This window comes from Camelus ferus, chromosome 9, assembly GCF_009834535.1.
Source record: "Camelus ferus isolate YT-003-E chromosome 9, BCGSAC_Cfer_1.0, whole genome shotgun sequence".
NCBI classification, from domain to species: domain Eukaryota; kingdom Metazoa; phylum Chordata; class Mammalia; order Artiodactyla; family Camelidae; genus Camelus; species Camelus ferus.
In genome coordinates this window covers 7,095,960-7,112,606 of record NC_045704.1, presented here as the reverse complement: position 1 = coordinate 7,112,606, position 16,647 = coordinate 7,095,960, and the positions used below count along the sequence as shown (strand labels likewise).

Genomic DNA, 16,647 nt, shown 5'->3' with positions numbered 1-16,647 from the left:
GGGTTGGGGCCACGGTGAGGGGGTTGTCTGTATTTTTAAGAACACCCCAAGTAACTTTTAGGCTCTGGAGTTTGGGAAGCAAGGCCAAACGTAGAGATTTCTGGTTGGCAAATCTGATCATGTTCCCTGCCCCCAGTTCTCCACCTTTGAGACCCTCCCTCTTTGGAGCGTAAATACTCCCACCACGAGGACCCACCTTGAGCAAGGGCGCTGCTCACTGAGCACTACTGGCTCCGCCTGAGAGGGATTTTGTCTCTGTGATGTCACAAGGGAGGCGTTGCCAGGGGAAACAGATCAGCACCTGCAGAGAAACCCAGGCTGAGCCCTGACCTTCATGACTCAGTCTCTGTGTTGCTGGGGCCCCTCTGCACTGCCCACACCCCTTCCTCCGCTCTCCGCTGTCCACAGGTGAGGCTGACTTGTTGCCTCTCTGATTAACCGACTCCTTGACTTCCACCCCCCACGCCCCACTCTACAGTTGAGCATTCTGACTCATCCTTCTCCCACACACAGGGTTTGTGGACCACCTGCCTCCACGTGCAGAGCCCTTCTCCCCGTGGGCCCCACCTCACAGTCAGCCTGTCTCCTCCCCATGGTCGGGAGACCCTGGATGAGGAGAACTCACAGCCGCCCCACCTGATGAGGCTGGGCTGTTGGGAAGCTCAGTCAACAACATGCTGGTGTGTCTCAAGTACTCTCCGTGCCATAGGTGCCGTGTGGGCACAGGGACTCAGCATGACCAGGGCCAGCGTCATCCCCACCCCCATGGGGCTCACAGCCGAGTGCGGTATTGGAAGGAGGTGTGGACAATGAGGAAGGAGACAAGTAGACAGGCGACGTCAGTGGCGTGTGCAATGAGACGGACCGCGAAGGGAAGGATGCACTGACTGTAGGTCTGGAGTGTGGGGCGGGGAGGATATTATCTAGGAGCAGAGACCCAAATGTTGAGAAGAGGAGGAAGGGCCAGCCCCGCCAGGCACTGTGAGATTGTTGGTAATGAAGGTATGTGCTTTTCCTCTTCATGCTTCTTGCATTTTCCTGTTTCTGTCTCAATGACCTTCCTTTGCCCAGAGAACCACCTTCAGTATTTATTAGTGTTGATCCGCTGGCAAAAACCCCACCACTTTGGTCCATCTGAATCTCTTCTTCATCATCATATTTGGTGAAGACGGCATTTGTTTTCCTTCAGTGTCACCCCATCGCCAGCTGGCTTCCATCCTTTCCTATGGGAAGTCAGCTGCCATGTCACTTCTTTAAGGTTAAGGTGTCTTTTCCTGTGAGTGTTTTCAGGGCCATCTCACTGGCTGCAGCAGCTTGTCTGTGACCTGACCAGCTGGGGCTGATCAGATGTGTTGCTGTAGTTGGTGTCTGTCATCACTTCAGAGCAATTTCCAGCCATTCTTTCCTCATATGTTGCTTATGAGGGCTGGGTCTTTAGACACTGAGGTCCAATGTTCTCTTCAGAGCCCCTTCTTCTGAGGACAAGGCCAACCCCTTTTGTGGGGCCCACCTCAGGGTTTTCAAGGCTTTCGATTTCCCCACCATCTTCTCTTTCACTGCCCTTAGTCTCAGAGATGCCAGGCTCCTCTTTAAATCAGTATCCCATTCCCTGTTGAGGATACCACTTTTGTCTTGCATTCCAAGTACCAGCCCCCACTTTGCAACTCTGCTAATGCCTCTAGGGGACAGTCTTTCTGTGGAATCTCATCTTTCTCTGTTTTACTCTTCTTCCCACTGGCATTGCTCCATCTCTTTCTTAATGTATTTCCCTATTTTTTTAAATATATATTTTCATTTTTAATTTTTTTTAAATGGAGGCACTGGGGATTGAACCCAGGACCTTGTGCATGCTGAGCACATGCTCTACCACTGACCGCCGCCTCCCACCCCCGTACATCTTTATATATTTTTTCTTTTTTACATATTTTAATCTTTTATTTATTATTTATTTCTCCCCTTAGCGGAGGCACTAGGAATTGAGCTCAGGACCTCGTGCACACCAAGCATGCACTCCACCACCGAGCTACACCCCCACCCCGACGTGCTCTCCCTGTTTTCTCTTCACTCACAGCATCGCGTGTACGTACGTGCCACTGTCTGACTGCCCTCACCAGAGTCCCAGCTGCACGAAGGCAGGGTGCTGCTTTGTTGCTGCTGTGTCCTAGTCTCCCCACAACACCTGGCGCAATCCGGGCATTTTGTAAACATGTGTTGAGCAAACAAGTGATGAACCCCGTCTGTCCCACAGCAGGGAGCAGCGGCCATCCTTCCTGCTGGAAGTCCCAGTTGGGCAGAGTGGCTGTGGAGGGAAAGCAGGGGCCGAGACAGTAGGCTGGAGGAGGGGGAGGGCAGGGAGGAAGCAAGACTCCAGCACGTGGGTGGCCCCTGCGGCTGCAGAAGGCGGCGTTTCCATTGCGGGCTGGAACTGAAGCTGGCGGGGCGAGTCCCCAAGCCAGGGACAGAGCTAGCTCGCTGCTCTCCTGCTCCCTGACCCAAGCGTCTCCCCAGCTTTCTCCCTGTTCTCCTGATTAGCATCACCCCACCCTTTGCCGTCTCCATAGCAGGGTCCAGAGTGGACAACTGTACTCGCCTCTTTCTGCTGAACAAAGCCTTGAGTCTGATGTTCTGCAATGTCTCATGTTCATGCAAATGTGTTTTTTTCTCTCTGGAAAATCCCAGAACAGTGGAAATGGCTGGTGGTTTCATTGCTAGTCTATGGCCATGGACAGGAGTAAGGAGTGGCTTCACCTCCCCGGAAGGCCCTCCTTGACCCCCTGGTCTGACTGCAGTGCCTGCACGGGTGCTGCCATCACCCCTGCTGAAGCCCCTGCCGTGGTCCAGACACCGCGACCTGTCCCCACCAGTGTACCCAATGTCTCACCTATGGGACTGTGGCTCCTTGAGGGCATCCGCAGGGCCTGGCCCAGGACTCCTTACCCCAGACCCTCCAGGAGGGTTTTCTGAAGGCACAGACGGACCAGCGAACACGTGCTGGAGCGCAGTTTCCCGATGCTCTTTCCTCCCGCTGGTGAACCAGGTGTAGCCGTTCACACTGCAGAACTTACCTGCTTCTGGACTTATCCCCAAGTTGCAGCCGTGAGATGAAATCACTGTCTGGTGGCATCAGCTCCAAGTCTTTGCTGTCCTCATAGCTGGTTTCTGAAAGGGCCTGGAGTCCATGACCCTCCCCGACCCCCACAAACCCCCATCACTATTTCTTATATCAGTGAGCTATGCACTGTGATGGTACACACTCAACTTCTGTGCTGAGTAGTGAACCCGACCCTGCGAAAGAACTAGAAATGACAATGTCCCATGTTAGGATGATTACAACTGGGCTGTTCACATCAGGACTGTGAAAGACTTGCTTACAAGCATTTACCTAGAATGTTAACTGTGGAAGTTCTCCCCCGCTGCCCTCTATCAGGATGTTTGCACCCCTGGCCGCGCTGAGACACCAGAAGACCCACTGAGGCTATGAGTGGCCACACGGCAGTCCCCATCCAATTTACACCAAGTTTCAAAAGCATGAGTCAAGGCCTCCTAGTCCAGCTGCTTTATTCACTGGACGAGAATAATATCCAGTAAATAAACTGGAGGAAGCACAGCACCCACGAAGTTCATTAACACGGAGGCTTGTTTTTCCAGTTATTCAAAGTCCAGATCAACCTCACCCACGATTCCCTTGTGTGCGCTACACAAATCCAAGCCCCACCTTCTTCCCTTCGCCTGGGTTGCCCTCCCTGGACTCTATCAGGCCCCCTCTGTTGTCCTAATAACACGGGAGGGTCTTTAGAGACTGAGTTTGGTGCCTTGGGAATAACTGTAATGCTGGTCTGGCCATTTGTCCACCCCATGCTCATTGAGAACTGAACCCGCTGTGGGCCAGCAGTTCCAGGTCCCAGACGAGTGAGAATCGCTGCCCTCCTGGAGGTCGCGTCTAGTAAGAGCAACAAGCAATAAAGAGAAACATGCTAAGTAAGTCAGATTAAACAGCACGCCTGCAGTTGCTACGTGCCATGAGCACTTACAGCAGATGAGCAGCGCAGGGGAGGCGGTCAAGAATAGCAGGGAGCGGCCGTTTGGACCGGAGCCCCTTGGCCTTGGGCCTGCCTGTGGCGCTTGCTGCTTCTGTGGAGAAGCTGAGCACAAGGAGAGGTCGCTGGGACGGGGACTCCAGTACCTTCCTACAGACCTTCACTTAAAAAGGATTCACAACCGGGTTTCCAGTTCTGGGTGCCACAAGCCAGCTCAATCACAGGCAGCTGAGATAAAGCCATGCGTAACTTAAGAGGCAAAAGAGGAGGGAATATCAGAAACTGTTAGAAAGACCCGGGTTGACCTCTGATTTGAACTGGAGTGCGGGGCTGGGTGGCTGAGGCAGGAGGCAGCACACGGCTTGGCTCTAAGAACAGGAAAGAAGCCTCTGGAGTTTGCCCTGCTTCTCCATGGCCTTTGCCTTGACACAGACAGTGTCTGTCCCCAGCTGCAGCCCAGGCTCCCTGAGGCGTGGAGTCAAGGCAGGGCTGCGGCCTGCGCTTAGGAGCAGCTGAGAAACACGCAGAGACTACCTCACAGCAGGACATGTTTCTCCACACGTTTCTCCACACGTTTCTCCACCCTGCCTCCTCAGCCCTGGGCTGGTGAACCCATTTCAGAGGAACCTCGTTATCTTGTGAGGTGGAGCCTTCACCTCCCCAACCCAGCTTCCGTCCCTCCAGCCCTCAGTTCAGTGGGGTTTATAGGGGCCAGGATCTGATCCTGTCCTGTGTATGCACACACACTGATGGAGCAGCAATGACCCCGAGAGAAACAAATGTGCTCACGGGCCAAGAAATAAGCAATTTTCTGAGCATAACTATTTCAAAAGAAAAACAACACACTGGATTACAGATTCCATCAGAAGCACGTATATTAGAACAGACAGACCAAAATTTTAAGTCAGTCAATCAAGTACATTTAAAGAGAAGGCATGGTATTAGCAACAGGAAATGAGAACTACACATAAAAGGACCAAGCAGAAATACTATGTACATAAGACAGTCGCTGCAGACACAACAGAGGAAACAAGGAGCAAACTGAGGGAAAGTCCAGACAAAAGGAAGAAAGGACAAGGAATGAGAGAGCAGACAAGCAAAGGTGAGAGACATGAACAACCGACATAAACACACTAACACCTAAATGATAGGAGTCCTAAAAAGAGACAGGTTTTAAATGGAAAGGATGAAATATTAAAAAGATGAATTTCCTGGAATGTAAAACAGAATAAAGACGCAAGATTAAAAGGCCCATAGAAACGTCTACAAAGTTAAACACATACTTACCACACAACCCAGCTAGTCCACACCTAGGTTTTTACCCAAGGTAAGTGAAGGCCTGAAGGATGCCCACAGCAGCTGTGTTTACAGCAGCCCAGGGCTGCCCACCCCCAGGCGCGCGGGAGGACGGCCTGCGGTGGCCCGCCCACCTGGCGGACTGCTGCTCAGCAAAGAAAAGGTAAACCACACCCGACAGCGAGGATGAGCCCCCAAGTTCTGCAAAAGAACTGGACACGAAAGGTCGCATGTGCACAGAATGTTGTACGGTTGTTTTCATAAAGCTCTGAGATGCACTGACAAGGCAGCCGCGTGGTTGCCGGGTAGGGCTGGGGATTACCTGTGAAGAGACACGAGGGAGCTCTTTGGAGAAGTGCAAATAGTCTCTATTTTTATTGTAGTGGTGGTTACAAGGATGTAGGCACTTTTTCAAAACTCCTGGAACTGCAGCCTGACAGGGAGAGTCGTCAGCTACCAGTGGTGCGTGCAGAGCCTCAAGACGGGATGAGGTAAAGGCAGTGTGAGCAGATGGGAAACGGGCAGCCTGACAGTTAAGAGGTAAGGGCGGTGGGAGGAAACAGCAAAGGGGACTTGAAATGAAGGCCAGAGGGGCAGGAGGCAAGTCCCCAAGGCCAGGTGAACGTATTTCAAGGAGGACATGATCCACTGTCTGAGAGTCTGAGATGCTGATGACGGCGTCTGGGAAGAAGACAGAATCAACCACGGGATTCAGGAAAGAATGGAAAGGGAGTGGGGACAGCAAGGACACACAGCCCTTGAGACGTCCTGCTTTCTGAAACCAAGCAGAGAATGACATAGGAACAAGAGGTTGTTTTTCTTTTTAAGTATGTGCGCTTGTCGATGGGAAGAATGCAGTACAGGGAAAGCCCGATGATATGAGAGATAAGGGACGCCTGCGGGAGGGCGTCCGGGGGCAGCGGTCAGGGCTCTGGTGCCGACCCAGCCGCTCCACACACAGGCATTGGCGGGAGGGCATGGGCATCACGGGAGGCCAGGGGAGGCGGAGGAAGGATGCTACGGAAGGCCTCCGCTGACAGCGTCCGCTGTCCCGGGGAAACAGGAAGCAAAGCCATCCACTGGGGTTGAGTGTGAGAGGTTCAGCCAAGGGACTGCTGGAACGTTGGTATTAAGCAGCCGACTAGCTCAGGAAGAGGTGCTGGAAACAGACGGGGGCGCGGGTGTCGTCACGGGTAATGGAATGGCCCTAGGGATGGCCCTGGGAGTGACGGGCCGCTGCGGGGCGGGTCACAAAACCACACGCAGGGAGGTCAAAGAGCTGTGAGGGCAGAACACGGGGAAAGTGTCCACATGGACACAGGGATCAGGAAGCATTATGATGGGGGTCGCTGCAGGTCCCGCAGAGCAGGAGCTGAACCCTTCGTGGGCGAGTGACCCACTCACAGGGTGACTGCGACAGGGGGAGCAGGAGTGACGAGAGGGCCCGGTGTCCCCTGGGTCAGGACTGAGCTCCAGGGGAGGGAGGAAGAACAGTCCAGAAGCAGCAAGTGAAGAAGACAGGTAGAAGGCAGCCCCTCCCTGGAAGGATCGTTAAGCGGTGCCTTGCAGAGGGGAGACCCAGCTTCCAGCCACAGCAGGAAGGTCAAGGCAGAGTCCTGACGGCTGAACGGAGAGGGCCCACCCCGCCCGGCAGGTTCAGAGTCAGGGAGGGTGGAACGGGGGTCAGAAGGCAATGAACTGAGCACATGTGGGTTCAAGTCAGGGAGTCAGAGGGGACCCGGGAGTCCTGGACACATACAAGGCTGTGAGCCAGGAGGCAGGAGGCAGGGAACACCCCTGGAAGCAGCAGGGTCCCGGACCCTTTTAGAAAGGCCCTGTAGAAATCCAGGAGGCCCCTTCAGAAATGCTTCTTAAAAGACAGTAGGCCTGGTAATACAGTCACACAGGAACTTGCCGGGATGCCTGTGGGCACTGCACGGCTTACAAAGTCCTCCGGGGCCCCCAAATCAGACAACCTGGGTTCGCTGTCCATCCTCTCCTATCCCCGCTCCCCTCTGAGCACTCAGAGAAACTTCCTCACTTTGTTATGGACCCATCAGCTCCCTCCCTTTCTGAATCCTCCTTACTATCAAGCGATCTTTTCAACTGGAGAAGTTAAAGAAAACATAAACACTGAATTCAAGGGAGACCTTGAGAAACGGTACCCCACCCCCACCCCCCCACCCCCCCGCCCCGGCAGAGGTGTCTCCTGCCCTCTGCCTCACGAGGGGCACTCCTCTGACTTGCCCAAACCTTTGGTGAGTCCTCCAGCCCTGGCTCTGCTGTAATCCTCAGGGTGTAGGTGGTGAGACCCAGGTCTCAGAAATGCAGTGATTCCGAACGTCCAATCCAGACTTCATTTTCCAAAAGGAGCTCAGCTCTCGTCTTTAGCAGAAATCCAGCAGGACAGAGAGCCAGGTACCTTTATTTCACATTGTTTAGGAATTTGATTTTTATTATCAAATATCTACTATAGAAACACTGAACAAATTTTTTTTTTTTTTAAAAACATTAGGGGAAAAAAAAATCACTGCAGAGGCAGCATAACATAGTGGTTAAAACATGAGCTCTGGAGCCAAACGATCTCGGCTCCACTCCTTCCTGGGTGTCCCTCGCTAGGTTTCTCATCATCTCTGCCTCGGTTGCTCCATTTGCAAAGCTGGGATAGTGACAGTACCTGTCTCAGAGAACTAAGGGGACCAAACAAGTTAATATTTGAAGAGCATTTAAAACAAAGCCTAGCACATGGTAAGTGCTGTGTTTGTAAAACTTTAAAAAAATCTTAAATTAACTGGGTTAATTTATCCATGGGTCTTTCCAGCCCTTTTCCATATACACTTTTTGGATGTTATAGTAGATATTTATAAACAATTTTGTGTCCTTTTTATTCCTTCGTGTCACGGATACTGATGCAGCGTCCATAATCATAACTCACAGTGATTGCCTGGAACAAATGACAAACTACCTGTCCAGCAACGCAGGAGTGAGTCACAAACCGAGGACACTGACACAGTGAGCTACGAAGCACCACCTCCTGTTTCAACAGCATCAGTTTCATCCTTCTGGGCAATGACATTTCCATCATTAGTAATCTCATCCACTAAGCTTTTCTAAGGTTAATTTTGATCATCAGTAAACATCCCATTCAATATTATTTTTTCTTAAATTCAGATTTAGTTTTCCATATTCTATTCGCTAAAGGGCACCCAGAACCTACCCCTTTTCAGAGGAAAATCTGTTTCCATAATGACAAAACGTTATTGTGATGCTTCCATCCAATACCGCAGCCTGACACAAAACAGTGCATTTCTAGTTGAAACGCTCCCTAGGAGAAAGTTCCTCCCTTAACAGCACACTCTGACCCACAAGGGGCAGAGATCTCTCACTAGCCGGCGTCTCACTCCCTACGTCCGTGCTCCTCAGGCAGGACCTCCGCAGGTCATGAGGGGAGTCTGGGGACTTGTTCTCTGCAACTGTTTGCTTTTAAGTAAGAATAAGGCCTGGTGGAAGGCCACTGCCTGTTCTTTTCATTCACAGGTTTCTTCTACAAAGGAAACTTCTACTGATAAGTGAGGGGTCAAGTCTTACTGAAAACGCCCCTCTTGATTAGGCTTAGAGGGCTTCCGAATGTGTTATCACATGTACAGTAAAAGGAGCATCTCGCATCAATTCAACGCACAGAGCTTCTCTTCACTGTGGTTCCTCTGGTGCTGCAGCAGGGCTGAGTGGCCGCTGAAGGCCTTCCCGCAGTCGCTGCAGATGAAGCGCTTCTCTCCGCTGTGCATTCTCTGGTGAATGATGAGCGAGGAGTTCTTACAGAAGGCTTTCTCGCAGTGGTTGCACTTGTAGGGCTTTTCTCCAGTGTGGTTCCTCAGGTGCACGATAAGGGAAGAGCTCTCGTTAAATGCTTTCCCACACTCGTTGCACCTGTATGGCTTCTCTCCAGTATGAGTTCTCCGGTGCGCAATGAGATGAGAACTACAGTTAAAGGACCGTTCACACTGGGTGCATTTGTAGGGCTTCTCGCCAGTGTGGATTCTCCGATGCGCGACAAGGTGACAGCTCTGGCTGAAGGACTTTCCACATTTGTTGCACTCATAGGGCTTTTCTCCAGTGTGAGTCCTCTGATGTCTAACGAGGTGAGCCATCTGGCTGCAGGATTTGCCGCATTTATTACATTCATAGGGCTTAATTCCAGAATGAATTATTTCATGTTTAGTGAGGGCTGAACGCTCTCTAAAGGCTTTGCCACATTCCTGACAGTTATAGGGCTTCTCTCCCGTGTGAGTTCTCTGGTGGGCAATAAGGTGGGAGCTCCAGCTGAAGGATTTCCCACACTCGGTACACTTGTATGGTTTTGCTCCAGAGTGAGTTCTCTCGTGTTTACTGAGGGCTGAGTAATCCCTAAAAGCTTTTTCACACTCGTCACATTTAAAGGGCTTCTCTCCGGTATGCATTCGCATATGGGCAATGAGATGCGAGCTCCAGCTGAAAGACTTCCCACACTCGGTACACTCGAACGGCTTCTCTCCAGTGTGAGTTCTCTGGTGCCCGAGGAGATGGGAGTTCCAGTTAAAAGACTTTCCGCACTCGTTACACACGTAAGGTTTCTCCCCCGTATGAATTCTCTTGTGTACAATAAGATGAGAATTCCAGCTGAAGGCTTTTCCACATTTATTACATTCGTAGGGTTTTATTCCAGCGTGAGTCCGTTCATGTTTAGTAAGGGCCGAACGATTCCGAAAAACTTTTCCACATTTATCACATTCGTAGGGTTTCTCTCCAGTATGAGTTTTCTTATGTTGGATAAGGTAGGAGCTCCAGATGAAAGACGTCCCACACTCATTATATTCGTAGGGTTGCTCTGCAGTGTAAGTGCTCGTGTGCTGTGTAAGGAACGCATCGTACCCAAAGACTTTCTCCCATTCGTTGTACTTACATGCTCTCTCAACAGTACCGATTTTCTGGTGTTCCATAAAGGATGAGAAGTAAAAGATATTCTCATATTCTTTGTAATCATACTGGTTTCCTCCAATATGAAGTCTTGGATGTTCACTGAATGATGGGCCCTGGTTGAAGATTTGATGGCATTCCTTATATTCATAGAGCTTTTCTCCTGTATGCATTCCCACATGGTCACCAAAATGCAGTATATGATTCAAAGATTTAACGGCATCCGTACACGTGAGATGGCTGTCTCCAGCGTGCAGCCCTGCAGGCTGAGCAGGCTGCACGGACTGGCAGAAGGCTCCGTCACACTCACTGTTTTCACAGGTAATCTTATCTGTGAACATTATGGCTGAGTTACATCTCCAACTTCCAGCATTTGTATCAGGCTTATAGAAATGTTCTACTTGAGAAACTTTCTGAGATGGAACAATGTTTAAGCTCTGGCTACACCCAGCCCCAAGTTCACAGAACTCAGAGCTTCTCTGAGACAGCACTTGCTTCTGCATGAAGACCGTCTGCCTCACAGCTGTACTCCGGTTCATGTGACACATTCCTAACTGGTCCTTACATCCCAGAACTTCTAACCTGGAGAGCCAGGGGTCATCCCATATGTGTCTCTCCAGCTTCAGGCTATGGGACCGTTCCTCCTCAAAAATGCTCTGTGTTGGGATCAATGCTTTGCTTTCAAGATTTCTCATCCACTCTGAAATAAACAGAAAAAAAACTCATGAGAGCACAGAGAAAGAACCTCTAAGAGCAAAATGGAAAAGGTAAGATTTATTGTCCAATTTACTGAGAAGGCAAGTGGGAACTTGTTTCCAAATAGACTTGCAACCCAGAGAAAGATTGTAATAGTGAGTAAAAAGTGAATCAAAGTGGTTACCAGACTACAGTGTGCGCTGAATACGAATAAAACCCATATAGGAGTATTTTCCCAGGAAAAGAGGACCAGAATAAGGGTGTGCAGGAAGGAGTTAACTCTGCACACCTGAGTTGCTCAAACTTTGCACATTGCTAAAAAGGCCTGTTTCATGACTCCCTGGGCCAACTCCTAGGAACTGAGACCTTGGAATGTTCTAACTCATGTGAGAGTTTTGCCTGCGTAAGGCCTTGAAGCACACTGAGCCAATTTCTCTAGACGGTCTGTACAAACAACGTCATTTATGAACACTTGCTTTCCTTCCAGGGTTCTGCAGCCTCCGTGATTACAGTCAGCCATGTGTGCCTAAATGGCCAACCCCCCGGGAAACACCTGGCTCCAAGGCTCAGGCACGCTGCCCTAGTCGATGACACGCCACACACACTGTCACAGCTCCTTGCTGAAGGAACTAAGCGTGTCCTGTGCAAAGGGACTGGGAAAGGACTGCAGAAAGCCTGCACCCGGTCCCCTCTGGACCTGCTCCCTGCACCTTCCCCTGGCTGATGCTGCCTTGTGTCCTTTCACAAAGGTCATAAACCATCATCTTGAGTATAATGTTTGAGTCCAGGGAGTCCCTCTAGTGAATCGCTGAACCTGGGGGTGGTCTGGAGGGTCCCAACACAATTCAGGTGAAAACTAAGAAATTAACTGGCTTGAAAAAAAGAAAGATGTACAACCAGCCCCTCAGCAACTAACGTTTAAGTTACTCAAGTGTGCTAATTCATTTCTGTGCTATAAGGTCCTTACTGCTCCACTACTGTGACACCTGCCAGAAAAAGGAGGGGTTGGGATAAGAGAAAGCATCACCAACAGAAGCTTCGAGCTGTCACAGCATTTCCCACGCCACAGACGGTGCCGTCAGTAACACAGAACTCATCTGCCCCAGGGCAGCCACCACAGGCTTTAAGGGCACCGCTACAGTGCTTCCCACACCAGCGCCACCTGCAGGCTGGGAGGACGCAGTGAGACAGACACACACGGGCTGTCAGGCTGCAGCTCGCGGAAGCCCCCGCTCTGCCACTATCCTTAGAGGACCCTTCCCAGGATTACATGGGACTGAGAATCCAGCGAAAGGTCTGGCAAATCCATTACGTGGGAGCCACCTCTCATCACTGCTGAGTGTCGGCCCCTCAACAGTGGGAGGGGTCTGAATCAGTGCCCTCTCGCTGCTGTGACACATACCACACATGCAGCGCCTGATGAGCACACAAATTCACTGTCTTACAGGCTGGAGGTCAGAAGTCCTCGATGGCTTTTTACTGGGTTAAAATCAAGCTAGCTTTCTTCTGCAGGCTCCAGGGGAGAATCCTCATTGATGCCTTTTCCAGCATTAGAAGCTGCCTGCATTCTTTGGCTTGTCGCTCCTCTCCCATCTTCAAAGAATATCATTCCAACCTCTGCTCCTGTCAGTTATACCTGCGTCTGATACTCCTGACTCACTCTCGTGAGGGCCTCACGATTACAATGAGCCCACCCATATAATCCAAGACAATCTCTCCATCTCAGGACCCAGGGTTTCATTCACATCTGAAAACCCCCTTTGCCACATAAGGCACCCTATGCACAAGTACAGGAAGCAGACATTTTTGGTGGGGGGTCGTTGTTCAGCACACCACAGGGGCTAAAGCTGCAGTACCCAGCAGGACCTAGACCCTTGTCTTCTTTCTTCTCTATACACCACCGCCCCCTTTTTACTACCCAAATCCATTACAACAGGGATCCTTCTCTGCTGAAGAACTGGCATTTATTACCAATCCCAAGCTTAGCCCCTAGATGTCAGGGAATGATTTTCACACAGCTTTTGAATTCTTCCAGTAGAAACTTTCAAAAATGGTACTTGACCAAGTCAGTGACCAAATAAGCAATTCCTGTCCAGCTTTATACTCAGTACTCACAGCTAGAGTGTCTCCTCCACCTGTAACTTATAATCTATGTGATGAAAGAACAATCTGAACAGCTATGAACAGACTGTGGGGTTGCAGACGCTAAGTACGTGGGAGGTCGGAGGAGACCAGCACCGACAGAAACAATCAAGGCAGGTTTCACATGAGAGAAATGGCATGAGCTCAGTCTCTGAGCGTGGCTCCGGCACAGGCAGCCTGCTAGCGGGGCATGAGCAAAGGCCTGGGCGATGCGACTGAAATGTGAGGGGGGCCTTCAGGAAGCCAGCTGAGTGAACTGTAGGAGCTAGTCAGGAAAAGAGAAAAATAACAAAAAACTGGAAGGTCTTCAAATCTCAGCTGAGTTATTTAAAAGGCAACTCAAGTCACTGTAGGTTTACTGGCAGAGCCCTCGTAATGGACGACTCCAGGGGCATAAATCCAGAGTTAACATCTGAGGAAGCTAGTAACAAATAACAATGCACTCATCAACCTGAGCTAGGATTTTATGGGGAAGCACGTGGCGGGGATGTCGGTGGAGGAAGAATGACACAGTGGGCACTTCAGAGGAAGAAAGCCTCGGAAGGCAGAAGGGAGACTACTCCTCAGAGAAGAAAGGGCAGGAAGTCAGGGCAGCTTCCAAATGTCCAGCACGCAGGACTCACAGACGGCCAGCACAATGGACGCACATCTCAGGAGGAGCTGGGGTTCCTGGTTCTGTTGAGATCAAGGAGGCAGCCGAATGATGTGCAGGGCAGTACAAGTGTAACGATGGCAGCGGTGGAGCTGCAGGGCCCAGGATGGTTACAGAGACTGGCCAGCAAGATGGTGGGACAGTTAAAGCTACTGGAATTCACGAGTCCTTGGTGGGAGGTTTCAGATCTAAATGGGGGCAATGGGGAAGACTCCACAAAAGCCCACTTTGGTAGACTGGACGGGAAGACGTCCACCTTCAGGACTCAAGGAGGCCATGGCACACCGTCAAGTTAAAAGCAGCATGACGCAGAACGATGTGCTCTGTCCCACTTTTGGCAAGGTGAACAGTAACCACGCACACCTATGTGCCTGCAGCTGAATAAAGAGACTCTGGAAACAAACAATAGAAATCACTGAAAGTAACTAACCTGGGCAAAACCTCAGCGAAAATGGCAAAGTAAGGACCTCTGAAATCTCACCCTTCTGGAAAAGCAACCATAAAGCTGGCAAAAACTGACAGAATAAATTTCTTCAGAATTCTATAAATTAACAAAGCCTTGCAGCAACCCAAGGGGAATTTATTCAAGGAAAACAGCTGAGTTCTGTGGTATTCTAACTCACCCTAAACCCATCTCTGACTCCTGAGCTCAGCAGCAGCAACTAGAAAACAGCAGCCCGCGTCTCTGGTGCTGCAGGAGCAGACCGAGTTAGAGCTTCCCCAAAGCCTCGCCCCAAAGGGCAGTCACCATCTGACCTGCTTGGTGGGTCCCCGGGAGACCCCACTCGAAAGGCTTGCTGGGAACTTGCACAGTCCTAAAAACCTCTAGGAAGTAGGTATTTGTCAAACACTTACAGGCGCTACTGTCTGAGATGATGGAAGACAGTTGGAGCAAACCAAATGCACAAACCAAAACAGTGAAAGGAGAAGTGGAGGAGTGGGATGCCCAGAGGAGCTGTGAGAAGTTCTGCCCTGCTCCCAGCAATCTAGACGGCCACCTGCGTACACCGCTCTCAAACTCCCAGAGCCAAAGAGAGAATCCTGAAAGCAGCAGGAGAAGCAAGTCATCGCACACCAGAGACCCTCACCCAGACCACCAGCCTCCTCCTCATCAGAGACCACAGTGGCCGGAGAGAAAAAAGTGTCAATCATCAAATACATATCTGGCAAAGCTATCCCTCAAAAATGGAGTGATCAAGACATTCCCAGATAAAGAAAACTCTGGTTTGCTGCTAGTAAACCTGCCCTACAAGAAATGCTGCAAATTCTTTAGCTGAGATAAAAGGGCACTAGACGTAACTTGAAATACAGACCACCAATACAGGTAACTACACAGGTAACACAGCAAGACTGCGCAAAGGCATTTTTTGTTTGTTTCCTATCTGATTTAATATACAACTACAGAAAACAATCATTATAAACCTGTGTTAAGGGACACAAATGTACAATGTAATCTGTGACAATAATAGCACAAAAGGGGGAGGACTGAGCTACACAGAAGCAAAGTTTTTATACACTATCAAAATTAAACTAATAGTAATCCAAGCTAGATTGTTATAAATTAGGATGTTAATTACAATTCCCAGGACAATCACTAATAAAACAACCCAAGATTTTTGTAAAAAGAAAGTGGCCACCTGTGTGTACGTGTGTGTACGTGTGTGTGTGTGTGTGTGTGTGTGTGTGTGTGTGTGTGTGTCTGGGGGATAAAGATAATGTGGGCAAGAGGAGGGAGTATGGGTTTTTATCAGTTTACACATTTTATACAGCTTTGAGCTTTTTTAACCATGTGAATACAGTATCTATACAAAAAAACCGTTTTTGGTTTTTTTTTTTAAAGAACAGTCTGTGACTATAGGCTGTAAGTTTAACAATAAAAAATTAAAAAGCAGGTAAATGAGGAGAAGTCACCCAGGAGAAAGGGAGAGAAGACAGGATGAGAGGCACTGGAGCGGACGAGAGTAGGGGTGAGGAGGGAACCCTTACAGACAGTTACCCTGGTAGAAAGAGGGGCACCTTGCTCTGACTCAACGGCAGGAAAACAGTCAGTACGAGGGACACAGCTCCTCGGGAGTGGCTGCGGCTGTCTCCGAGGCAGTGGCGTCCTCATGGTCTCACCTGTGTCTCCAACAAGGAGGCCTGGAGGAAGGCTCCCCACTCCCACCTGGGGCCTGCTCTCACCTGGACAGGTGCGTTGAGGGGGATACACCCGGTCCATGGACCACGGCTCTTCTCCTTGCTCCAGCAGGGAGATGACCTCGGGCTTGGCGATCTGATTCCCTGCACGTGGAGGAAAAGCACGGATAAGTGTGGCCAGTAACCCTCCTGTCTGTTCCTCGTGAAAGACTTCACGACATGCCTTATGAGCACTAGGGATTTCATCACCACCTCAGCCCTTGTGAGGCCCCCGCGAGCTGTAAACACACAGCAGAAGGTACTGCAGGGCGGCAGCCTCGTTTACTTGTGCAGCGCCCGCCTTACCCACAGAGAGCAGGTGCCCATAGGTCTCCAGCATCACGTCACGGTACAGGGTTCTCTGAACAGGGTCCAGCTGCCCCCACTCCTCCTGGGTGAAGTCCACAGCCACGTCCTTAAAGGTCACAGTTTCCTAAAAGACACACATGTTCCTCCTCAGCCCGGAGTTACCCCTTCCCGTGTTTTCTGGGGGTGGAATGAGGCTGATAGCCCTGGGGAGGGGACAGGATGTAGAGGAACTGTCTGCCCTGGAAGCGTTCCATATTCCTGGCCTGGCTCAGGTCTCACTGGGAGCCCTCGGGACCCTGCATCTGGGATGTACACTTAGGGAATCAGGTATCTGGGCCCACAATGACGACAGTAAAGATGAGCAGGTCTCTCCTAAGCGCCTTGCGC

At 50.5% G+C, this 16,647-nt stretch overlaps 1 protein-coding gene across 3 annotated transcripts in view; it reads right to left on the bottom strand.

Moving 5' to 3' along the window:
• Positions 1–7,767: 7,767 nt before the first annotated feature.
• The window catches only part of ZNF606 (zinc finger protein 606), a 39,365-nt gene continuing 30,485 nt past the window's right edge, over positions 7,768–16,647 (bottom strand). For all 3 annotated transcript variants that reach the window (XM_032487433.1, XM_032487434.1, XM_032487432.1), the window contains 3 exons: positions 16,258–16,384; positions 15,958–16,056; positions 7,768–10,986 (listed from right to left, as the gene is read on the bottom strand). In XM_032487433.1, the coding sequence (XP_032343324.1) occupies positions 8,999–10,986; positions 15,958–16,056; positions 16,258–16,384 (2,214 nt within the window). In that variant the 3' untranslated portion in view covers positions 7,768–8,998. The remainder of the gene's footprint in view (positions 10,987–15,957; positions 16,057–16,257; positions 16,385–16,647) is intronic.